At 42.4% G+C, this 20,418-nt stretch overlaps 4 protein-coding genes across 6 annotated transcripts; 3 read left to right on the top strand and 1 right to left on the bottom strand.

Moving 5' to 3' along the window:
- Positions 1 to 233: 233 nt before the first annotated feature.
- On the top strand, positions 234 to 4,570 carry LOC113140668 (kelch-like protein 11). 2 transcript variants are annotated; one of them, XM_026324560.1, is made up of 3 exons: positions 234 to 316; positions 717 to 1,181; positions 1,374 to 4,570. In XM_026324560.1, the coding sequence occupies exons 2-3, from the start codon at positions 718 to 720 to the stop codon at positions 2,956 to 2,958; spliced, it is 2,049 nt and encodes a 682-aa protein (XP_026180345.1). In that variant the 5' UTR covers positions 234 to 316; position 717; the 3' UTR covers positions 2,959 to 4,570. The 2 variants fall into 2 exon arrangements, with proteins under 2 accessions (XP_026180345.1, XP_026180344.1); XM_026324559.1 differs by lacking the exon at positions 234 to 316 and having other exon boundaries at positions 589 to 1,181.
- Positions 4,571 to 5,163: 593 nt separating this feature from the next.
- Positions 5,164 to 8,802, top strand: LOC113140672 (cytosolic 5'-nucleotidase 3). 2 transcript variants are annotated; one of them, XM_026324564.1, is made up of 9 exons: positions 5,164 to 5,361; positions 5,545 to 5,643; positions 5,732 to 5,801; positions 5,906 to 5,952; positions 6,940 to 7,025; positions 7,177 to 7,266; positions 7,361 to 7,523; positions 7,614 to 7,814; positions 8,006 to 8,802. In XM_026324564.1, the coding sequence occupies exons 1-9, from the start codon at positions 5,359 to 5,361 to the stop codon at positions 8,114 to 8,116; spliced, it is 870 nt and encodes a 289-aa protein (XP_026180349.1). In that variant the 5' UTR covers positions 5,164 to 5,358; the 3' UTR covers positions 8,117 to 8,802. The 2 variants fall into 2 exon arrangements, with proteins under 2 accessions (XP_026180349.1, XP_026180348.1); XM_026324563.1 differs by lacking the exon at positions 5,164 to 5,361 and adding an exon at positions 5,375 to 5,416.
- A 95-nt stretch (positions 8,803 to 8,897) lies between these two features.
- fkbp10a (FKBP prolyl isomerase 10a) lies at positions 8,898 to 13,377 on the bottom strand. The gene is made up of 10 exons (XM_026324561.1): positions 13,086 to 13,377; positions 12,281 to 12,426; positions 12,010 to 12,199; positions 11,743 to 11,888; positions 10,974 to 11,163; positions 10,742 to 10,887; positions 10,442 to 10,631; positions 10,055 to 10,197; positions 9,803 to 9,966; positions 8,898 to 9,689 (listed from the first exon to the last, which is right to left on the bottom strand). The coding sequence occupies exons 1-10, from the start codon at positions 13,280 to 13,282 to the stop codon at positions 9,504 to 9,506; spliced, it is 1,698 nt and encodes a 565-aa protein (XP_026180346.1). The 5' UTR covers positions 13,283 to 13,377; the 3' UTR covers positions 8,898 to 9,503.
- A 1,937-nt stretch (positions 13,378 to 15,314) lies between these two features.
- Positions 15,315 to 18,703, top strand: p3h4 (prolyl 3-hydroxylase family member 4 (inactive)). The gene is made up of 7 exons (XM_026324562.2): positions 15,315 to 15,868; positions 16,490 to 16,639; positions 16,734 to 16,905; positions 16,998 to 17,126; positions 17,222 to 17,367; positions 17,742 to 17,825; positions 18,201 to 18,703. Exons 1-7 carry the CDS (start codon positions 15,425 to 15,427, stop codon positions 18,348 to 18,350), a joined length of 1,275 nt encoding a protein of 424 aa, XP_026180347.1. The 5' UTR covers positions 15,315 to 15,424; the 3' UTR covers positions 18,351 to 18,703.
- Positions 18,704 to 20,418: the final 1,715 nt, after the last annotated feature.

Here is a 20,418-nt window from a genome sequence, read left to right as displayed (position 1 = left end):
ATCTACGTCTGCCTATGTCAGAATTTCACAGAAGGCATTAAATGTTACCTACTATAAGTAAACAGAATCTATATTGTTATGAGGCTGTGCGTAAAATTGCCAGTTACAGTGTCTGTCTTTCTCTGGGCCTGCAGGACTCCCTGCACGTCGGTACAAGTTTCTTTCCATGTGCAGCGCTCGTGACGTCATCAACGAGGACACGCCTTTCTCACACTGCGCATGTCAGTGATTCTGGCTCTGTTTACCACCCTGAAGTTGGTTTGTCATTCGTAGTTTGCTAACGCTTGAATTACTGACGCCAGAAAATCGCTAAAAGGTATTTTTTAGATTGTTTACGAATGGTAGCCTTTGTTAAATAATACATTAGTCATTGTGCATATTTATTAAGTTATTTTTATTTACGTGGAGCGACTCCTGTGCTGAATGTTAATTGTTTCATGTGTAATACCTCATGTAATTACTATAACTCTAATTCTATTTATGAGCAACGACGTTTTATTTCATTTTGGACTATTGTCGCTAAACATGGACACGTAAAACAGAACAATGTGTCATTTGAGACCTCACGCTGACCTTTTCACTCGCCGGCGTGAAAATACGAAAATGAAACCGACTTCGCCGTGGCTCTCTGTTTGGACTCCATGTATGTGCGTGTGCGTGTGTCGCCTCCTCTCCTTCGCCACTTCACTTCATTTTCCACCACTGCTCTCCTCCAGAATGGCAGCGGCGGCCCCCAACCCGGAGGACTCCGCCAGGAGCAGCGGTAGCGGCGCCACCGGCACACCGAGCGCCCTTGCCGGGGACGGGGACGCGGAGGAGGCCGAGGACTTCTCCTCCTCCTCCCACTGCTCGGAGCTGTCTCGGCGGCAGAACGAGCAGAGGAAGCAGGGCTTGTTCTGCGATGTGACTCTGGCCTTCAGCAGCGGGGCTGCCAGCGGGAGCGTCCAGAGCTGTGAGTTTTCAGCCCACAGGTCTGTCCTGGCTGCAGCTACCGACTATTTCACCCCGCTGCTGGGAGGACAGTTCTCCGAGTCCCTGTCTGGACGGGTAGAGATGAAGGAGTGGAGCTCGGAGCTGGGGCCGGACCCGGAGACGGTGGAGAGTGTCATCCAGTATATGTACACTGGAGAAATACGCGTTAGCACCTGCAATGTACACGAAGTACTGGAGCTAGCTGATAGGTATGACGTTTTTACGATCACATCTGTGCGTGTGTGTGAATCAGAGTGAGGGGTATTTGATAGTCAAAGCATGAGGCCCTCTCCAGCTGTCCTGTTGACTAAAAGTGATGTTTTTTGTGATTTGTTTGCAGAAATCCAGGCTAGTCAGCAGAAACTGAATAACATTATCTGTTTATTCCTAACCAATACTAGGTTCCTCCTGCTGCAGCTGAAGGATTTCTGTGGTGAGTTCCTAAAGAAGAAGCTGAGCTTGACCAACTGTGTGGCCGTGCACAGCCTGGCACACATGTACACCCTGGACCAGCTGGCTCTGCGGGCTGCAGACATGATCCGCCGCAACTTCCATAAGGTTATTCAGGATGAGGAGTTCTACACGCTGCCCTTTCACCTGGTCCGTGACTGGTTGTCGGATGCAGAGATCACGGTGGACTCTGAGGAAGTGCTTTTTGAGGCTGTGGTGAAGTGGGTGCAGAAGAATCCAGAAGAGCGAAGCCGCTACTTTGAGGAGCTGTTCCGTCTCCTGAGGTTGCCCCAAATCAAGCCCACCTACCTGACCAGGGTGGTGAAAAATGAGCGCCTGGTGGCCGCCAATGAAGCCTGTCTCAGGCTGGTGTCAGAGGCAGTAGAGGGCCACGCCATTCGCTTTGAGAACCTCAAGTCAGCTGATATGGAGCTCTGGTCTTCCCACATGGCCTCTTTTCAGCCTCGGTTTGGCCAGAACATGGACGTTATCATGGTAGTGGGCGGAGTGTCAGAGGGAGGCGACTACCTGAGCGAGTGTGTGGGCTATTTCATTTATGAGGACCGTTGGGTCAACCTGCCGCACATCCACAATCACCTGGATGGACACGCCATTGCTGCCACAGAGAGTCACGTGTATGTAGCCGGTTCTATGGAGCCTGGCTTTGCTAAGACGGTGGAACGTTATAACCCTAATCGCAACACCTGGGAACAAGTGAGCAACTTGACCACACGCAAGCATTCCTTCGGGCTCACTTGTATTAAGGATATTCTGTATAGCATCGGTGGTCATGGAAACTTCAGCCCAGGTTTCAAAGATGTCAGTGTGTACGAGCCAGAGCAGGACAAATGGCACAATCTGGAATCTGCCCCTAAAATCCTGCGGGATGTGAAAGCAGTAAGTGTGGAGGACCGCTATGTGTACATTACAGCCCGCACACCTGTCGATACAGATAATGAGGATGGACTGAAGACAGTGACCACTCGTTATGACACAGAGAGCCGTCAGTGGCAAGATGTTGACTCCCTGCCCCTTATTGACAACTACTGCATCTTCCAGATGGCTGTGGCCTCCACTAACTTCTACCACACAGCTTCTTGCTGCCCTAAGAGCTACACAGTGCGTGATGAAGTTGCCAGGCAGAAGATCAGTGTGCGCATCTCTGATGAGATCCTGGAAAGCCTGCCACCAGAGGTTACTAGCATTGAGGGTGCTGCCATCTGCCACTTCGATGAGGATGTCTTCATCATCGGAGGCTGGAAGAACAGTGATGATGTGGACAAGCAGTACCGGAAGGAGGCCTACCGCTACTGTGCCGAGAGAAAGCGCTGGATGCTGCTACCCCCCATGCCTCAGCCTCGGTGCCGAGCCACTGCCTGCCATGTCCGCATCCCCTACCGTTTCCTGTATGGCTGCCAGCGCTATCCCATGCCCCAGAACTTGGCCCGCCAGAGAGATCGTATGCAGCAGATGCAGCAACTTCACCGGCGTACCCTCACCCTGCGTCGGCAGCTCCAGTCACAGATAGAGTGTTGAGCAAGTCAATATCCACTTAATCTAAAAACTATACAATTCTCTCTACTGTAAACCACCATTCCATTGCAGCCATCATCGTCAACCTCCGCTGATACATAACGCACTGCAGCAGGTCCAGTGTTCTCATACCGACTTTCATCAAACTGAACTCTGTGCCATCGGCTCGCATGCTGTGTTGTGTTAATGGCTGATTTGTGGAAAGCCATGGAGTGTGTGGGCAGGTGTGTTGACCAGCTGTGAGGAGGGATATGGCAAATGTAAACATGTGAAAAAGAGTGTTATATGGCAGCCAAGGACCGAATGTCCTTTCTTCAAATATGTTGGTATAGATGCTGTTTATCTGTTTGTACATAGAAAGTATAAAGCTCTATATGTATACATTTATATGGATTTTACATTCCATTACTGTATGCCGATATTTGGAAGGCTGTGCGATATAACTATAACTACTGCATTCCTGTAATTAGTCCAACTCGCTTAACCAACCTCATTCCATTGTAAAACTGTGACAATCACCTCATGCAAGTATAACACTGGTCTAAGAGTCTAACTTATATCATAGTTGCTGTATTAGAATGGCTCCGCTTGTTACTGTATAGCCTTAACTCATTCAAAAAAGGTGTTAATCTTAAATTCCTATAGACTAGTTTGCTTTTCATTTGCAGTTTCCCGGCAGTAGCTATACAGAATATATTTCATGTAATGCTTAAAAACTAGAAATTTACTCCACGTTTCTGAAGAGTTTACATGATAAAAGACCTGTCATATCCAGAAAATGTGATAAGATGTTCAGAAATCATTCCTTTTTATTACATTAACATTATCTTATTCTGTTTGGCCACAACACCAAGCACAAATCATTGGCGAGCGCTCAGTGACTCTTTACTTTTGCACTTTGGCTATTTCTCAGTGTATTCCCGTTCTACTAAAAAAGATATGCAGAAAATATCTATATTTGTGAGTGCAAGAATGTGTGTGTGTGTGTGTGTGTGTGTGTTTGTTTTCTCCAGAAAGTTCTCATCACAAAAAATGGCAAAAGCTTTTTTAGAATTGCACTTTGTGTCATCTAATTGTAAAGTCTTAAAGAGGCATAGGGACTTAAGTTGCCACTGCACTTTGACTTTGCTTGTTTCATTTGTTTCATTTCAGACAAGGCCAGTTTGCAGCCAGTATGTTTTCCCCAAATCAGCAAAAACATTATCATTATTTCCAGATTTGTTTCTAACATTAAACGTCTTGTGCTTCACTTGCAGCTGGGGGGTATATCAGAAATCTGCCACGTTGTTCTGTGGTCGTTCATCCCCCAGTGACTCTCAAAGTGAAATGGGAAAGAATTAGACTTATAGGCTAAATAAAAGGAAATATTATATGAATGTGTTGTGACTGACATTCAGAAGTTCCTGTTGTCCATGCAGCGCCTATTAGAGTAAAGGTTACAGAGCGCAGAAATGATATTCATTTCCACTTTATGACCAACGTGAATAGCACTACACATATTAAGTGGAATAAGCTATGTAATTGCTTTGCATGTGATAGTTTGACATTGTGTCTTTATATTAGATGTAACAAAAGCAAATGTCATCACTTGCAATTAAACCTGTTTTGTAAACCAGATGGTTATACATATACTGTGTTATTTTGTTGGACTTGACTAGTTGAAAGCGGTTACTACCCAGAAGTCTTAATGTAACTTAGATTTGCCAAAACACAATTATTTGTAACTGGTTAGTCCTGTGGTTCTAGCTGATCCATTGAGAAGCTGCAAAGTTAAACACCGTGCTTGTTGTGGCTTGTAACCACAGTAAGTCCGACCTGTCTCTGTAATGTAACTAATAAATGGTGTTAGCTTTAAAAAACTTTAAGCTTGATTCATTGAAATGTTTACATGGCCACTCTTAAAAAGTTATTTTCGTCCAGTACTTCTAAGGCCCCTCAGAGAAACCCAGGGCTAAGGACGGGGTGGGAACCTTGCATTGCTGCCTGTACCCCAGGGGAAGAAACACCGTCCCACCATGCAAATAGTAATGCTTACTCCACGTACTCCTATTAAGCTCGTAATTGCGAAAACTCCATCCGGAAATAATAGACGTTGGCCTGTTTCTTCGAAAAACAGTTTGAATATGTGTTTAAATATTATTACTTGTTTCATTTCACTTTCATCATAATTTGCTATGGTAGCTTCCACCTACGATTTCTTGCAAGCTTAACATCTCAGTCTCTTGGCTACGCTATTATTAAAACCGGAAGTGTAAAAAATCTCCACACTTGGGGCTGTACTGAAAGACAGCGGAACCGCTCTGGCTAATTCAGCCGTAGCAACATTACATGTCAACACAGACGGACAGCTGATGACATATTTTGTCAAATACCCTTTACGGATCATCAGCACCTTCTAAGAAAATGGTAACCTTCCTCAGCAGGTTTTAGCGGGATGTCTAGCACGGAGAAGGATGCCGCAGTAAGCGGCAAACTCACATAGCTGCTAGCTAACTAGCTAGCTGTAGTGCCATGGCTAGCTAGAGTTAATGGACTTGTACGCATTAGCATATTGTGTAACCGCTTCTACATCTCATTTTCTCTGCTCAGATCCCGGAGTTGTCCAACCCCTCAGTGTGTATGAAGGACCCTCAGAGGGTCCAGGAGATCCTGCAGTCCATGGTGAAGGCTGGCTCCAACACTGTGCAGGTGCAGAACATCTCTGACAGCCTTTATGGACACAATCATCTCTAAACAAGAAGGTGGATGTTCATGTTTTTTTTCTTTTCTGACCCAGGTGATCACGGATTTTGATATGACCCTAACAAGATTTGCATACAATGGTAAAAGGTGTCCTACTTCTCACAGTAAGTCTGTCTGCATTATGGGTTTGTCATGCATAAAGTCAGATTTGGGCTAAATGTCGTTTTGTGATGATGTAACTATGCGTGTATGTGTATTTTGTTTTCAGATATTCTTGAAAACAGCAACCTTATCACCAGTGACTGTAAAGAAAAGGTAAGAAAAAAAGCTTCTGAGCCAAAGCAGGTATTTGGTGACATTTGTTTTTTTAAAGGTTCACTTACGCGTAGAATTGTGTTGTTTTGAGTAGATAAGACAATAGCAACACAATTATCACGATATTATGTGATGCATTAATTCTCAAAGAACACTGATTTTTAAAAATTAGTTGACTTGCATCTTGCAAAAATTAGTTGACTTGCATCGTGCAAAAATTAGTTGACTTGCAAGGATTCATGGCAGACGATGGTTCATTTTGCATCATGCTTAAACTGCAATATGTCACCTTGTTTACATTATCACAGTTTATTAAATCATAATCCCTGTATCATGAGACATCAGTTGTGTATCACCAGTTTCTTGCTGATACACACTTTGAGATTGTCACCGAACTGTACTTAGTACGTAATACTGAATAATGTTTGGTAATATGATAACGTATAAATAACCACTCTGACACATTTGCTTTTTTTTCTTTTGAACATTACATAATTAGAATATATGTATTTGACAGTATACAAATCTTGCGTTTTCTACTTGTTAGATCTGTGAGCTATGTGTCATTTTTCCCTCAGATCTGAAGCCAGTAAAACAAATACATGGAATTGGTCATGAACATCTTTTATATTTAGTCTGGCTCCCCTCTAGTGGGCAAAGTGATGAATTGAAATATAAAGATCACTGATCTATGAAATGCATCTATTCAGCAAAGTGCAGATATTTTAAGTGTCCTTGTTTTAGCTTCTTCTCTTCTTTTGCATCTGCACTCAGGCATGTTTTTCAATAAGATCAGATTTTTCTATGCTTTTACATTGACTGTTCTGTTGTAGCTATTGACACAATTACATAGACCTAAGAGAAACATCTGTGACCCCTAATTATTTACCTTCTGATCCTGTGATATAATCTGACAAGAAACTGTCAACTAAAGATCATCGTAAAGGCTCACATTCCAGTTTTTTAATAGTTTCATGTCTTCCTCAGCTGACTGAACTGCTGAACATATACTACCCCATAGAGATTGACACATCACGATCTGCAGAGGAGAAACTGCCTCTTATGGTCGAGTGGTGAGTTTTCAAGAAAGCTTGATGACACTGATCCAGGACATCACAATATTGCTTTGTAGTATTTAAACTAAGAAACCAAAACATTTAGTATTTATGAACTTCTCTGTATTTTAATGTGTTTTAACAGATGTGGTGTTTTTATATCTTACAGGTGGACTAAAGCTCATGAGTTACTGGTAGAACAGAAGATCAGGAAAGACCTGCTGGCTACGGCCGTACGTGAGTCTGATGCCATGTTAAGGTGAGGAAACCTACTTCCCTGAAAATCATTGGTAGTTAAAGTGTGGAAAAGATTTGCTATCGCAGGTACTAATATTAAGTTGATGCTTTAACAGGGAGGGCTTCAAGCGCTTCTTTGACTGCTTGAATCAGCAGAACATCCCTCTGCTCATCTTCTCTGCTGGAATAGGAGACATCCTGGAGGAGGTCATTCGACAGGCTGGCATCTTCCACCGCAACGTCAAAGTCATTTCTAACTACATGGACTTTGATGAGTCAGTGAGTAGCCACGGACATACCGCACTCTGAATCCCATAGCAGTTGATGAGGCTTTGGATGATGGAGAGATGTCTTGATTTGCTTGGACAGGGAGTATTGAGGGCCTTTAAGGGAGAGCTGATCCACATCTACAATAAAAGGGAAGGGGCCCTGCTCAACACAGACCACTTCCAGGACCTGCGGACACGGCCTAATGTAGTACTGCTGGGAGACTCTCTGGGAGATCTACACATGGCTGATGGGGTGCAAGACCTTAAAAACATTCTCAAGATCGGGTTCCTCAATGATAAGGTAGATACAGCGCACACACTCTTATGTTTATTAGAATGACTGCATCATATTCAGTACCTGCCACCCTGATATAAATGTAAGAACTCCAAACATTCACATTTAACCTCCTTAAACTAATAACACTCCCAAAGTTTTATATGTTAAATAGTCGTATTTTGACAGTTCAGTACACACTTCTGTTTTTTTCCCAGGTGGAGGACAGAAAACAAGCATACCTGGACTCATACGATATTGTGTTGGCAAAGGATGAAACCTTGGACGTGCCTAATGCTATCTTGCTCTACCTTACTGACAATAAGTGAACTAAGAATTGAGTGAATCCCTAATCTACTGGCCAGTGGACACTGGTGCCACCAGCTGAGGAGACTCTGGCTCAGAAAGGACTAGCTGGAAGCCTAGGTCAATAACTAAGAATTATTTTTTATTTTGCTAAACACTACAGACCTTTTGTGTGAATGAAGCTAGGTTAGCATAAACAACTGACAGAATTTTCACAAGTCTAATAGACAACTGCAGCTCATACACATCATCATCATCCATCATCCCTTTCCATTGGCTTTCCTCTCACGTTTACAGTTAAATTGCTTTTAGGCTATACTGTAAATGGCTAACGTTAAACTGGATGTTTTAAAATGTTGACCAAATGTTCCAGTTTCTGCCACACATAAAAATGTCTAGATCTTTTTTTAAGATTGACAGGTCATTTTTAAGAACTTCTACCTCAGAAATGTTTTATCAAGAAAAACAGAACATGACAGGCTTTTGTTATGTCTTCACTGCCGCACTTATTTTAAATTCAAATCTCATGACTTTCTAAGGCACAAGTTTCTAAAAAGGTTTAAAGTTGTTTATAGTGCAGCATCTGAGAGTGACTGATTTTGTTTTTGTCATTAGTGGATAATATATCTCTTACAGTAAATCGTGCACTCTTTTGTCCAAACTTTTTACCTGTTGCAGTTTATCTGAAATAAAAAGTTGTTAAAATACATTTCCTGATCTTTATGGTTCTTTAAAAACAGGCCACATCAATCTGCAGGGCCTCAGCTGTCCATGAACAGAGAAGGAAAAAGAGCTGGTGTTGCCTCTGTGTTAATATTAACATTTTTATTCTAAAATGTTTAACAACATACTAATAATTTTCTGTAACAGAAAAACTAACCATTTCCTAAAAACTGTACAACTAGTGGTTTTTCATCTTTTTTATGGAAGGGAGGAGTCTACAGGGACAAGATTGATTTTAATTCTACATAGATAAATATTATTTTAACATATATATATATATATATATTAGATACATATTTTGACATACAAAGTGGAATATTCTAAAAGATGGGCCCTCCCCAAAAAGCCCATCCCCCAATTTTAAGTAGTTTAATTGAAATGCTTGAGTTCATGTTTTAAACACATTTTCTTTGCCCATTTTCCTCCTTTCACATTTTCAAAGACCTGATTACTGTGCACAACATACTAACCCCTTAAATACAGAATCCTTGGACCAGTTCTACTGCAACAGATGGCATTAATCTGTTTTGGAGCAATCTGTCTTACTGCCTTAAATAAAGGCACAACAATGTTTCAATATTTGAAACAATTTCAAAATAGTTGCACGACAATTCCTGTGATGACAACTTCAACCCTGCCACTGTGATCCAGTTCTTTACCACCACTGAAATTCTCGTCATGTCCCCTTTATAACTCATCTCGTGTCACTTGTTCAGGCTCGTCCTCTTTAAGTTTCAGCTCATCTTCTACAATCTTCCCATCTTTGTTCTGGTCCTGGTTATTGAACATATCCTTAATGATGCTATCTGCATCAACCCCTGGCCGAAGACGACCTTTCCCCTCTTTAACTTGGATCATGATGAAACTTGAAAACTAGAGAAAATAGGAGACAGGGTTGCATTGTTAAACAGAATTTCACTGCTCATGTCCAGGCTTTTTAAAATGCATACAGCAGGTGTTGGACTGGATGTATTTTGTCAGCTTACCTCCTCTAGAGGAACCTCTTTGTCACCGTTGAGATCCATTGCAGGAAAGAGGGGATCAGGGCCGTCTCCCAGCCACACAAACATGTAGCCTTCAGGTACACCCTTCTGCAGCTCCATCAGCTCCAGCTCAAACATGAGCACTGCACTCCCAGGAACTTCCCCAGCTAAAAACAAACACCATCACCAAAACATGATTCAGCACTAAAACGAAAGTGTGTGGATAGTGATATCTGAGGAGTACCAGTGGCTTACCTCCATTTTCACCATGACCCCAGTGGGGAGGAATGATCACCTCTCTCCTCTCGCCCACACACATGCCACTCAAACCCTCCTCCAAACCCGGGATCACCTTATTTGCCCCAAGTATTGTGATGGAAGGTGAGTCATACTGGTCCCTGGAAAGTAACACACAACCTGTTAACCCTCTCATCTAAATGAAAGAAAGTAAATCCAAGCTAATGAAACGTTTCAGTGTATCAAAACCTTGAGCCATGCAGGTATGCATGTTGATGTCATGGATACTTAAATGGTATATTATCAGGCACACTGAAATCTGTCAGACAAGGAGCCAGCAATGATTACATGCATGAACCAGGAGTGGGATGCAGTGTAGCAGAGTGAACAGCAGAGGGCGCTCACGAGGAGTACAGCAGGGTGCCGTCCATCAAGGAGCAATTATAACGGTACTGGATCAGATCATCAGCTTCACTGGTCACGTTACATTCCTGAGGCTTGCGGGTAACTTGAATCTGGACCGAGTCTTTGGAGTTGTGAAAATCAATGATGTGGATGTCAAAGACCAACACAGCAGAGCCAGGAATGAGTTCTCCTGCAAAAGAAACAAACTAGGCAGTGTTATAAACATAAACAACACTTAGTGGTTTGTTTTGTCATTCCAAGTGTTGTTTGAAATTCTCCTAAGAGCATGTATTAACTCACCAATTCCTTCTTCGCCGTACGCCATGTGAGGCGGGATAGTGATCCTCCTTTTCTCTCCCATGCACAGCCCCTGCAGAGCTTTGTCCATCCCGTGGATCACATATCCCATGCCGATGTAAGTGTTGTAGGTGCTATTTCGCTGGTAGCTGTCAAGAGAAATGTCCAAGTCACAGTTAATTCTATATATTTTTCATGTTGTAATACTCTGAGAATGCAGATATCACAGGTATACCTCGAGTCGAAGGCCTTGCCATCCTGGAAGGTACCATTGTAGTGGTAGCGGATGTAATCTCCAGTCACAGTCCTGCGGGTGCAGCCTTCAGGCACCTCCTTGACCTCCACGATTAGATCATCCTTAGGGTTGAACACATCAACCAACAGCACCTCAAATACCAGCGTAGCCTGAGGAGGGACAACAGTTCCTGTTGGGGAAAATACTTTTAATACATACACTGTTCAAATATTGTCAAGGCAGGGGTGGAGCTACAAGGGCAAGGGAAGGGTATATTTTTTAACATATTATAAAGCACACATTTCACCAGATGTTATATTAACGCATCATTTTCAAACCCTACTAAGGAATAATATTCACAACCTACTATAGCATCATTTTCACCACAAACTACACTAACACCACATATACTGGGGGTTATTTTTTCACACAAGCTGTAATAAAGAATACTTTTCATACGATGCTTCACTAAGACATAACTTTCAAAACTTTCTATACAAAGACATAATTTTCAGCACATACTATACTAAGGTACAATTCTGACCACATATTTTGCCAGGGCATATTTTTCAACCAAGCTATAATAAGGCACACGTTTCACCAGATGCAACACTAAGGGATCATTTTCAGCACATACTACACTAAGGCATACTTTTCACTAGATGCACCATTTTCATGTTATATTAACATAAAGCATCATTTTCATGCCATAATAACTTAAGGCATAATTTTCATCATTATTTTTATTGATAGCATCATTATTTAATACCATAGCCGTTCTCTCCATAAGCCAAGAAGGGTGGAACGATGATGATGCGTGTCTCTCCAAGACACATGCCCAGAAGACCCTCATCCATGCCTTTGATAACGTCGCCCTGTCCTAAGTATGTGTCATAGGTTGCATTCCTCGAGTAACTAAATAAAAACAGATCAGAGTTCTTGAAAAACGCAATAACAGATAGGAAGTACTTCCTGATATATCCCTACACTAGACGACATTGGACGACAATGCACCGTCTGCCGTGTTCGCTCTCACCTGGACTCAAAGGTTTCACCGGTCAGTAGGGTGCCGTTGTAGTGGTAACGAACAAAATCCGACACCACAGTGGTACGTCTGCAGGTAGCAGGTTTGCTGATCGTGCGGATCTGGACTTCGTCCTCTGTGTTCCATATGTCCAGCAGGAGAACATCATACACCAACACAGCATCAGGAGGAATAACCCCACCTGTGAGACAAACAGCACAGACTGTCAGAAACTACCAGACATCATCAAACGCAGTGAGATCTGCTGCTGTTTTCATCACACCTGTTCCTATGCTTCCATACGCCAGGTGTGGGGGGACTGTGATCCTCCTGCGCTCATTGACACACATGCCCTGAAGACCACGGTCCATCCCTGTGATGAGTCTGCCCAGGCCGACCTGGCTGACGAAGGCCTTGCCTCGGTCATGGCTGTAAACAGTGGGGGAGGAGTGAATGAAAACATGTAATTGGTGGAAAGTACCTTTTGTACCAAAAGTCAAAACACTTTGAAATCTAGAAAAAAAAAAAAACTTCAAAATTTGTTCCCTCTAATTCACGACATGATGCCAGGAAGGTTTTATAGTGCTATAAAACCAGCATCCAATGTTCCACCCACATCAGCAATATCATTTACCTCAGGGTTTTACCTCAGTCTTGGCTTTAACGTGTTTACCCAGTTTGTTTTTGCATTTAACTTTAAAAAAACACACAGAAGGTTGTTTGACTCATTATGATGATAAGGACACATCTGCAGAAGTTATCACAGCTGCACTAAACTGTCTGCCAGCCTCAGTCCATCAGGGACTCCTTACAGGACTCCTGAAGTTTTTTTGTTTTTGTTTTAAGACACAAATAAATGTTACTGTGCAGACATCTTCAATGCATTCGCAGCCTTTTGCGCACTGGAAACATGCAAATGTTACTAAAACAGGACTACTGAGTATCATTACACACAGGAAGTTATAATTACGCGGCCTCATCTGAAGCGTGTTTGCAGCCTGTTCTCTCCCTCACACACACACACACACAGTACCAGTCAGTCCCTGACAAAGACCAGTGAGCACAGTGTAAATGAACCACAGCTTCACCTGGAGTCAAATGTCTTGCCGTCTACATAGAAAGTCCCGTTAAAGTGATAGCGGATAAAATCCTCGGTTTGCACCTCTCGAGGACAAAACCTCGGGATGTGGTAACGATCGATAACAACGTCCAATAAAAGCCCCGGGCTGCAACAGACCAACGTGACGTGAAGGGCAAATAAAAGCGAATATATTATTAAATCCATTTGCAAAGTTATGACAATACAGTGCAGGAGCTCCCAGGGCTCAGAGAGTCCGTGTAGCAGCGGGAGGATGTGGATGAAATGGAGAGAAAAGTAGTTTGGGACAGTCTGGGTACGTGAAGTTTACTTGAATAAGATGAACTACTTCCTGTTTTGGTTACAAAAATAATAGCCTTATATAAGAATTTGGCATGTCTATTTTAATAAGTTAAAATTGTGAATATGAAGTTGATAAAAGTGGAAAGTGATTCCAAATTTATTGTAAAGGGTCTCAATCAACTAATCATTTCTTTCTGATCAATCACTGATGAATCATTTTTCATGATACCATTACAGTAATTTTAAAGTCTTTGACAGAAAAATAAGCTTCTTATCCAAAAGGCCTATATAAAACACACTAATATTTCCACCAGCAACCACTAATCTAACTCAGACATAAGAAACTCTACTTTCTATAAGAAAGATGAGGTTTAATGAAAAGTCAGTGTGTACTGAGACATTACTTAAAATTCAAAGCACCACCATATATTTCTTCAAATGACTGGTTTTATTGTGTGCTTTTATTCTGAATAGGAAATTGACCAACCTTTGTCCGGTCTCTCTCCGGCTCACTTAGCGCATCTTTCGGGTTTAGAGGAGCAACAGGAGGGGCAGCAGGAGGAGTGGCCCCTGGGCCCCCACCCACTTTTCAGTGGAATTCTGCAAACGTGTAATGCCTGGACCAAAGGCCCGGCCCCTCGGGGACACTCACGTCTGAGATGCGCCCAAAATAATGTAATTTATAATTCGTTGCCACAATCTTTTTATATTGTACATTTTAAATAGTTGTTATACTAAGAATTGCTTTTGGATAAATGATAAAACATGTTGTGGGTCATAGACATTTACAAAGACAATTTGCTCTGGGCTTCTATGAAAGGTTACTCATGGGCTATTGCAGACCTGGGGGTTAGTTTTGCCCAGAAGTGATGTGTCAACTATGCAGCTGGTTTTTGAGCTAAGTCGCAGCTTGTCTGTTTTCAGAAATGAAGCCTGCAAAGTTCACAGCTCTGTAATATAATTACACGATCTACAGTTTGAGCGGTTTAAGCAAAAAAATATAAATGAATTTACAATTAAAGTTAAAAAAGAGGTTTTTATATGTTCATATCTTAAATTTTGGCCTGTTGGGTGATAAGACCCTGGAAAACACTGAGGAAAACCCTTTTTGAGTTGAACTCAGACTGTGACGTCTGCGTCAAGCGCATTGGAGTTATCGCCATTTATACCGGAAGTTCACGCTTCTTGTTTTCAAGATAATTGTCAAAAGTTTCAAATCGACAGCTGTAGTGCTGCTGATACCATTAACCTGTTTTATCTGCTTTTTCATAACTAAAAAATGTATAAATTAGCAAACTGGTGAAGTAAAACATGGGCAGCATTTAAATGTATCAGCAAACAACACATCTTCAGACCAAAGGCCAGTCAGAACTTAAAAGTGGGCTGTCAGTGAGAGTCTGTCACCCTGGCTCTTTGCTGTTGGCTTGGTGTGTCTCTACCCTTAGACTAAATACCAAAAAACTCAGATGACAAACATGTTTTAAGGGAACTGTCCAAGTCAGTGGTGAACAAGTACAACTTGTAAAACAGGAGCTGCTCACCTTTCTCTTTCACTGCATAGTATAAGACATGAATAATTTGGAGGAAAAAAATTAAAATTCAGCTCAGTTAGTCAAAATCCGCACATGAGTTTATTCAAACTGAGCCACGGTTGTAATTTAGTCAAACACCAAACAAAACTGTGTAATCAAGCCTGTCAGGAGTGTTCAAGTCTAGATTTTATTTTAATGTATGTATTTAATATATGTATTTATGTACAAAATGTACATTGAATAATTGATTGGTAACAAAAGCAAAATAAACAAATAACGCACATAGACTGTTCTGATCAAAAAATGTTTTGATCTTTAAAATCGGCTACTGATGAGTAAAGAGTGGGGCTTTTATTTTGAAAGTCTTGACCAGATATTCTTATTTTCTGCATATAAATCGACGCTACCTTCACAGCCTACGTGCAGCGAGTCATGAGCAAAATCTGGTAAAGAAAGGGGGACGTTTCCAAATCCATTCAAAACAGACAGTCTGCTGCTGGAGCCGGTGGATGTAATGATGCTCCTGAGAAGCTTGGGTCTAGCCTGCCTCCTCGCGGCCCTGGTTCAGGCTCAGTATGAGAAGTACAGCTTTAAAAGTTTCCCTCAGAAGGACATCATGCCGCTGGACTCCGCGTACAATTACGCGCTGGAGCAGTACGCGGCGCAGAACTGGGCAGAGAGCGTTAAGTTCCTGGAGTTGAGCTTGCGGCTCCATCGGCTGCTGCGGGACAGCGAGGCTTTCTGCAGCCGCAACTGCAGCTCGGTGAGCCGGGACAACGATACCCTGTTCGCCGACAGCAGCCTCCGCGTCGTGCGCCACATCCTGCTGAGAGCTGCGTGCCTTAAAAGGTGCAGGGCGGATTTTCCAGTGTTTAAACTCGCATACCCACGAAGGGATTTACTGGAAACTTTCGAGAAAAGGATACCGTATCAGTACATACAGTATGCATACTACCAGGTGAGAGCCAAGGATTCGTGGGAGTGTTGTGTCCAAGTCTCGGATGCAAAATCCACGTAGGCCTAACACTAAAGTTACACTAAACATCTAAACATTCAAGCCCAAATAAGCAGAGTTAGTGAAATACTGACAGGTCAGATCGATTTGACGGATTTAACTGGAGATACTTGAACATAGTGTCTAAGTGGATTTACCGTAACCTTGCCTAACGAGCGCAACAAAACTGATGCAGTGTGTTTTTCGAAGTAAAAATGAATGGATTTGATTCGCTCGGAGGAAAGTTTTAGTCAGCGAGGTACGAGGCAGGCTGTAATTTCCCTTCTGCTTTGTTGCGCCCTCCTGCCGGCGAAGCAGCGGGCTACTTGAGTATGTGCCACGTCTCTTCCACTGTTCCTGTGAAACAAACCCCTTATTCTTCTCTGTCAGACATAGAGATGAGGACCAGGCCTTTTGGTAATGTGGTTGGTCACTACTGTTACTACTGTGATTATAGATAGGCAAAAATCTACTGTTGTGATCTCTCAGAGGGCAAAGGGTAACACCACATCAAAATCCTTTTACCTAGATTTTTAAATGAGTTTGTAGAACTTTGTCTGGTTTAACTTCTCTGTTTATCCTCAGCTTAACAACTTGGAGAAGGCTGTGGCAGCAGCTCACACCTTCCTGAAGAAGAACCCCAAAGATCCCCATCTGACCAAGAACATGAACTTCTACAAGACACTGTCTGATGTGGAAGAATATCTCATCGACCACGAGGAGCAGCCGTACGAAGTTCGTAGCTTGACACTGCCACTGCCGTAGTGTATCAGTCAGTCACCTGACTATTCAAATTCTAACTTTACAAATACTACTTTCTGCTATCCAGAGTGTATTCCTCAAGAGTGTGACGCTCTACAACAACGGAGACTTCAGCAACAGTGTTCGAAACATGGAGCAGGCCATCACACAGTACTTTGAGATATACAGCCTCTGCTTAGCGGGCTGCGAGGGCTCATATGAGATCTTGGAGTACAAAGACTTCTATCCCACCCTGGCAGGTGAGAAGAGAGCGACTATAAGGAGCAGTTTCAGTGCAGTATGTTTTAGGTGAGAAAATAACATATTTGTTTTTGTGTCCTTCCGCCTTCAGATCTCTACCTGGACATGCTGAAATGTAAGGTAAAATGCGAGGATCACCTAATGCCCAGCGTTGGAGGCTTCTTTGTGGAGAAGTTTGTAGCCACAATGTATCACTACCTCCAGTTTTCCTATTACAAATGTAAGAACTGAGATGGTGTCTCTGGACTTTGGACTTTTGAAACCAGGCTGTGTGTTATATCCATGTAACCCGGATCATTTTGTGGTCCTTTACAGTGAATGATGTAAAGAACGCTGCTCCTTGTGCAGCCAGCTACATGCTGTTTGACCCCAACGATAAGGTGATGCAGCAAAATGTAGCGTACTATCGCTTTCACCAGGAGCAGTGGGGCCTCAAGGAAAACGACTTCCGGCCTCGGCCTGTGAGTGAAGACTTCATTACTTTCCGATCAAGTGCACCTCGGGCTCTTTGGAGGTTCAGTTGACGTAATTTAGAGGCAGCAGAAGGTTGTTGGCAGAGTTCACACTGACTATACTAGACCAAAGTATAGTCACCTGCAGTGCACCGGTTTTGTGTGGAGCTAGACTGGCCCATAAAGGTCTCTTCCTGCTGAAGCTGCCCCAGTTTGTTGCTGCTGCTGTAAATACTTCAAAGCTCCCAACCTGGAAGAGAAAAGGCAGTAAACAAAAGGCCAAATTTGCTGCTTAGCTCAGAGCTGTAAAACAGTTAGAGAGTGGTTTGTTCTTGCCTGCTGCTCAGGTCAACACAAGAACTGATGTCGCATTTGTTTTTCAGGAGGCCCTGAGGTATTTTAACCAGACAACCAAGCAGAAAGAGATGCTGGAGTTTTCACTTAACTACCTACAAACTGAAGACGAGGTGTGTTTCTTCTGTTGCCGATGACATTGCTCTTCATTTTTAAATATATTTTGGGGATATATACTATTTTTGGGGGGGGGGGGGGGGGGGGTCTGTGTGTTCTGCCTGCAGTATGTGGTATGTGGCTGAGAGGTGTTGGCTCCTGAGCTTTTGCCACATCAGTTTAACTCAGGTCAGCCCCTCCCAGCTTAGCACACTAACTGGGCCTGAGAGGGATAGGAGGAGGGGGGCTGTGAGAGATTCTGCTAAATTACAGGATGCAAAAGTGACAGATTTATAGGTGCAGAAAGGAAAACCCAGATACCAATTGAAGCAGAATGTTAAAATTCATGCTTCATGCTTACTTGACTCAGTGTGTTTTGTTTGAATTTTTAGGGGGTAGTGAGTCCTGAAGAGATGGCCGCCTCTGAATCAGAACATCCTGATGCAGAATTTGAGGGGATGGGAGACTACGAGGAATCCTTCCTGGCTAACTGGTGGCAGGACCCCAAAACTAAGTGGGACACCGGAGAGACCGCAGACTGACATCTGTCCTCGTCCATGAACAGAACTTTTCCTCATTCAGCTCTGTCCTGCCACTCATGAAAACATACAGTAGCGAAGTACACCAACCACTTTGCAGACAGACATGCATTCCTCGCAGTATTTAACTGCAGCCAGCTGAAGAACTGAAGGATGAGCTCATCCATCACGTTGATCAAGAGCTGAGATTGACAGATTCTGTATTGACTGTCGTGAACCCGTATTCTCATACTTGTTAATGACTTTCCTACACTTATTTAATGAAAGCTGAATGCCTCTGTGCCATGGTATAAGAAAGGTGACATGTAGCTTTTCTAATGCAGATTTGTCAACCAAAAGTTGGGTTGTTATAATAATGTCCTCATAATTAAAATAATATTTTAATATACCTTGTTTTTGTCACTGAATGTCATATAAGAGTATAGAGTGTTTAAATAGTTATATGATGAAAAGTCACTTCATCATTTAAGAATTTTATTATGAAAAAAAGCCATTAGAAAATGCAGGTTCCAGCTTCTCAAGTGTAAGGATGATATAGTAAAAAAAAAAAAAGTGTCAGTGCAGGAAGGGACCATGATGTGAAGACAGATGTGGTTTCATGTTTTAGTGTTTTATTTTCCCTTCGGTTCAATCCATCTACAAGCCTTTGTTCATTGTCTCAATTCAAAAAGACAGTGTCTAAAAACATGGGGTAAGATGCATCTCATTTTCTTTTTTCCCTTTGAAACGATCAAACAGACTGTATTTGATACCACTCTGTACATACCGTAGTAACAATAGTGCAGCTGCCATAGTGCAAAGCTCAAACGAACCAAAGTGACCTCAAAGACACATACAGTGTCCGACAAGCTGCCTCGTCCACCCCAGACTAGATCTCTTTAATCTCATTTACAGCAGGGATCGTTACAGTCTCTGGGCTGAGCCGATCGCCCAGGGCTCAGGGCTCTCAACAAATCTACAAAAAGATCCATGACTTTTCAGTGATAGCTGGAATGATAAGAGAGACGGTGAAACAGCCAGCCTGGCTGTTTCACCACATTTAAAAATGCATGAGCAGCGTTGACTACAAGAGAGATTTGCAGATGCAAGTCGTTCAATAGACAGATAGCTATATGTGTGCTGAAACAGATAAAACTCATTGTGTTAACATAGCTTTAAATAAATCTTCATACAGTGCATTTAACATTCAGTATATTTTGCACATATTTACAAATATGTGTGCGTACAGTTGGCTAGTGCTCATTTTCTGTAGATACATGACATAAAAACTGTTGGATTCTTTATTAATATGCTGCTTTTATGGTGCCATGTCTGCAGCGCACAACAGTTTGTAGAAAGAGATGATCCGTAGAGGTAAAAACCCACCTATCTCCCTCTGATAGGAGGAGTGTTAAGGTGTACAAGGACACATCTGCCCCTAACACTCATGTAAACACACATACATACATTCTTCCTTTCTTTAAAAAGCTCTTGCACCCGTACATTCACTCGCACAACAAACATACAGATTAAACGGTCTAAGCGTACAAACTTTGGGCCTAAAAGTACTGAGCACACGTACGGACTAATACTGTGGAATGTATGTTGGTTGGTCTGTGGTTGAAAAGACTAAGTTACGGTCTCTGCTGATTCAAGGTTTAGTGTTTGAAAATGATCCCAAAACCATAACACCTAGTTTCACGTGTTGTACCTGATAACTTGTGGGGGAGTGTTGGGTGGGGGTATGACGCCTCAATTTAAGAAGAAATAACCATGAACATAAGAGCCATCGTCTTAAATGATCATTAGTCCTTCCTCAGTCTCTCTTTGGAAAACATGTTAACAACAGTCCAACGTGGGATTTCTTTTGAGTTATGTTTATATTGGCAGACTTTGGAGATTAAAACAAGATTGTTGTCCATTTTGAGATGCACCTAGTCAAGGCCTGGCCTTGGAGGAATTGTGCCTCGGGTCCTTATCCTTTTAAAAAAAAAAAAGGAAAAATATTCAGCTTCGGTTACGTTATTTCAGTCTGTCAGAGGGCCAGTCTGTGCTCTTGTCCAACGTTTAACTGTGGACTCAAGTGGCAGCC

Source organism: Mastacembelus armatus, chromosome 8 (genome assembly GCF_900324485.2).
Source record: "Mastacembelus armatus chromosome 8, fMasArm1.2, whole genome shotgun sequence".
Taxonomy (NCBI): domain Eukaryota; kingdom Metazoa; phylum Chordata; class Actinopteri; order Synbranchiformes; family Mastacembelidae; genus Mastacembelus; species Mastacembelus armatus.
The sequence above is the reverse complement of the archived record's forward strand: the minus strand, read 5'-3'. Positions and strand labels throughout refer to the sequence as shown.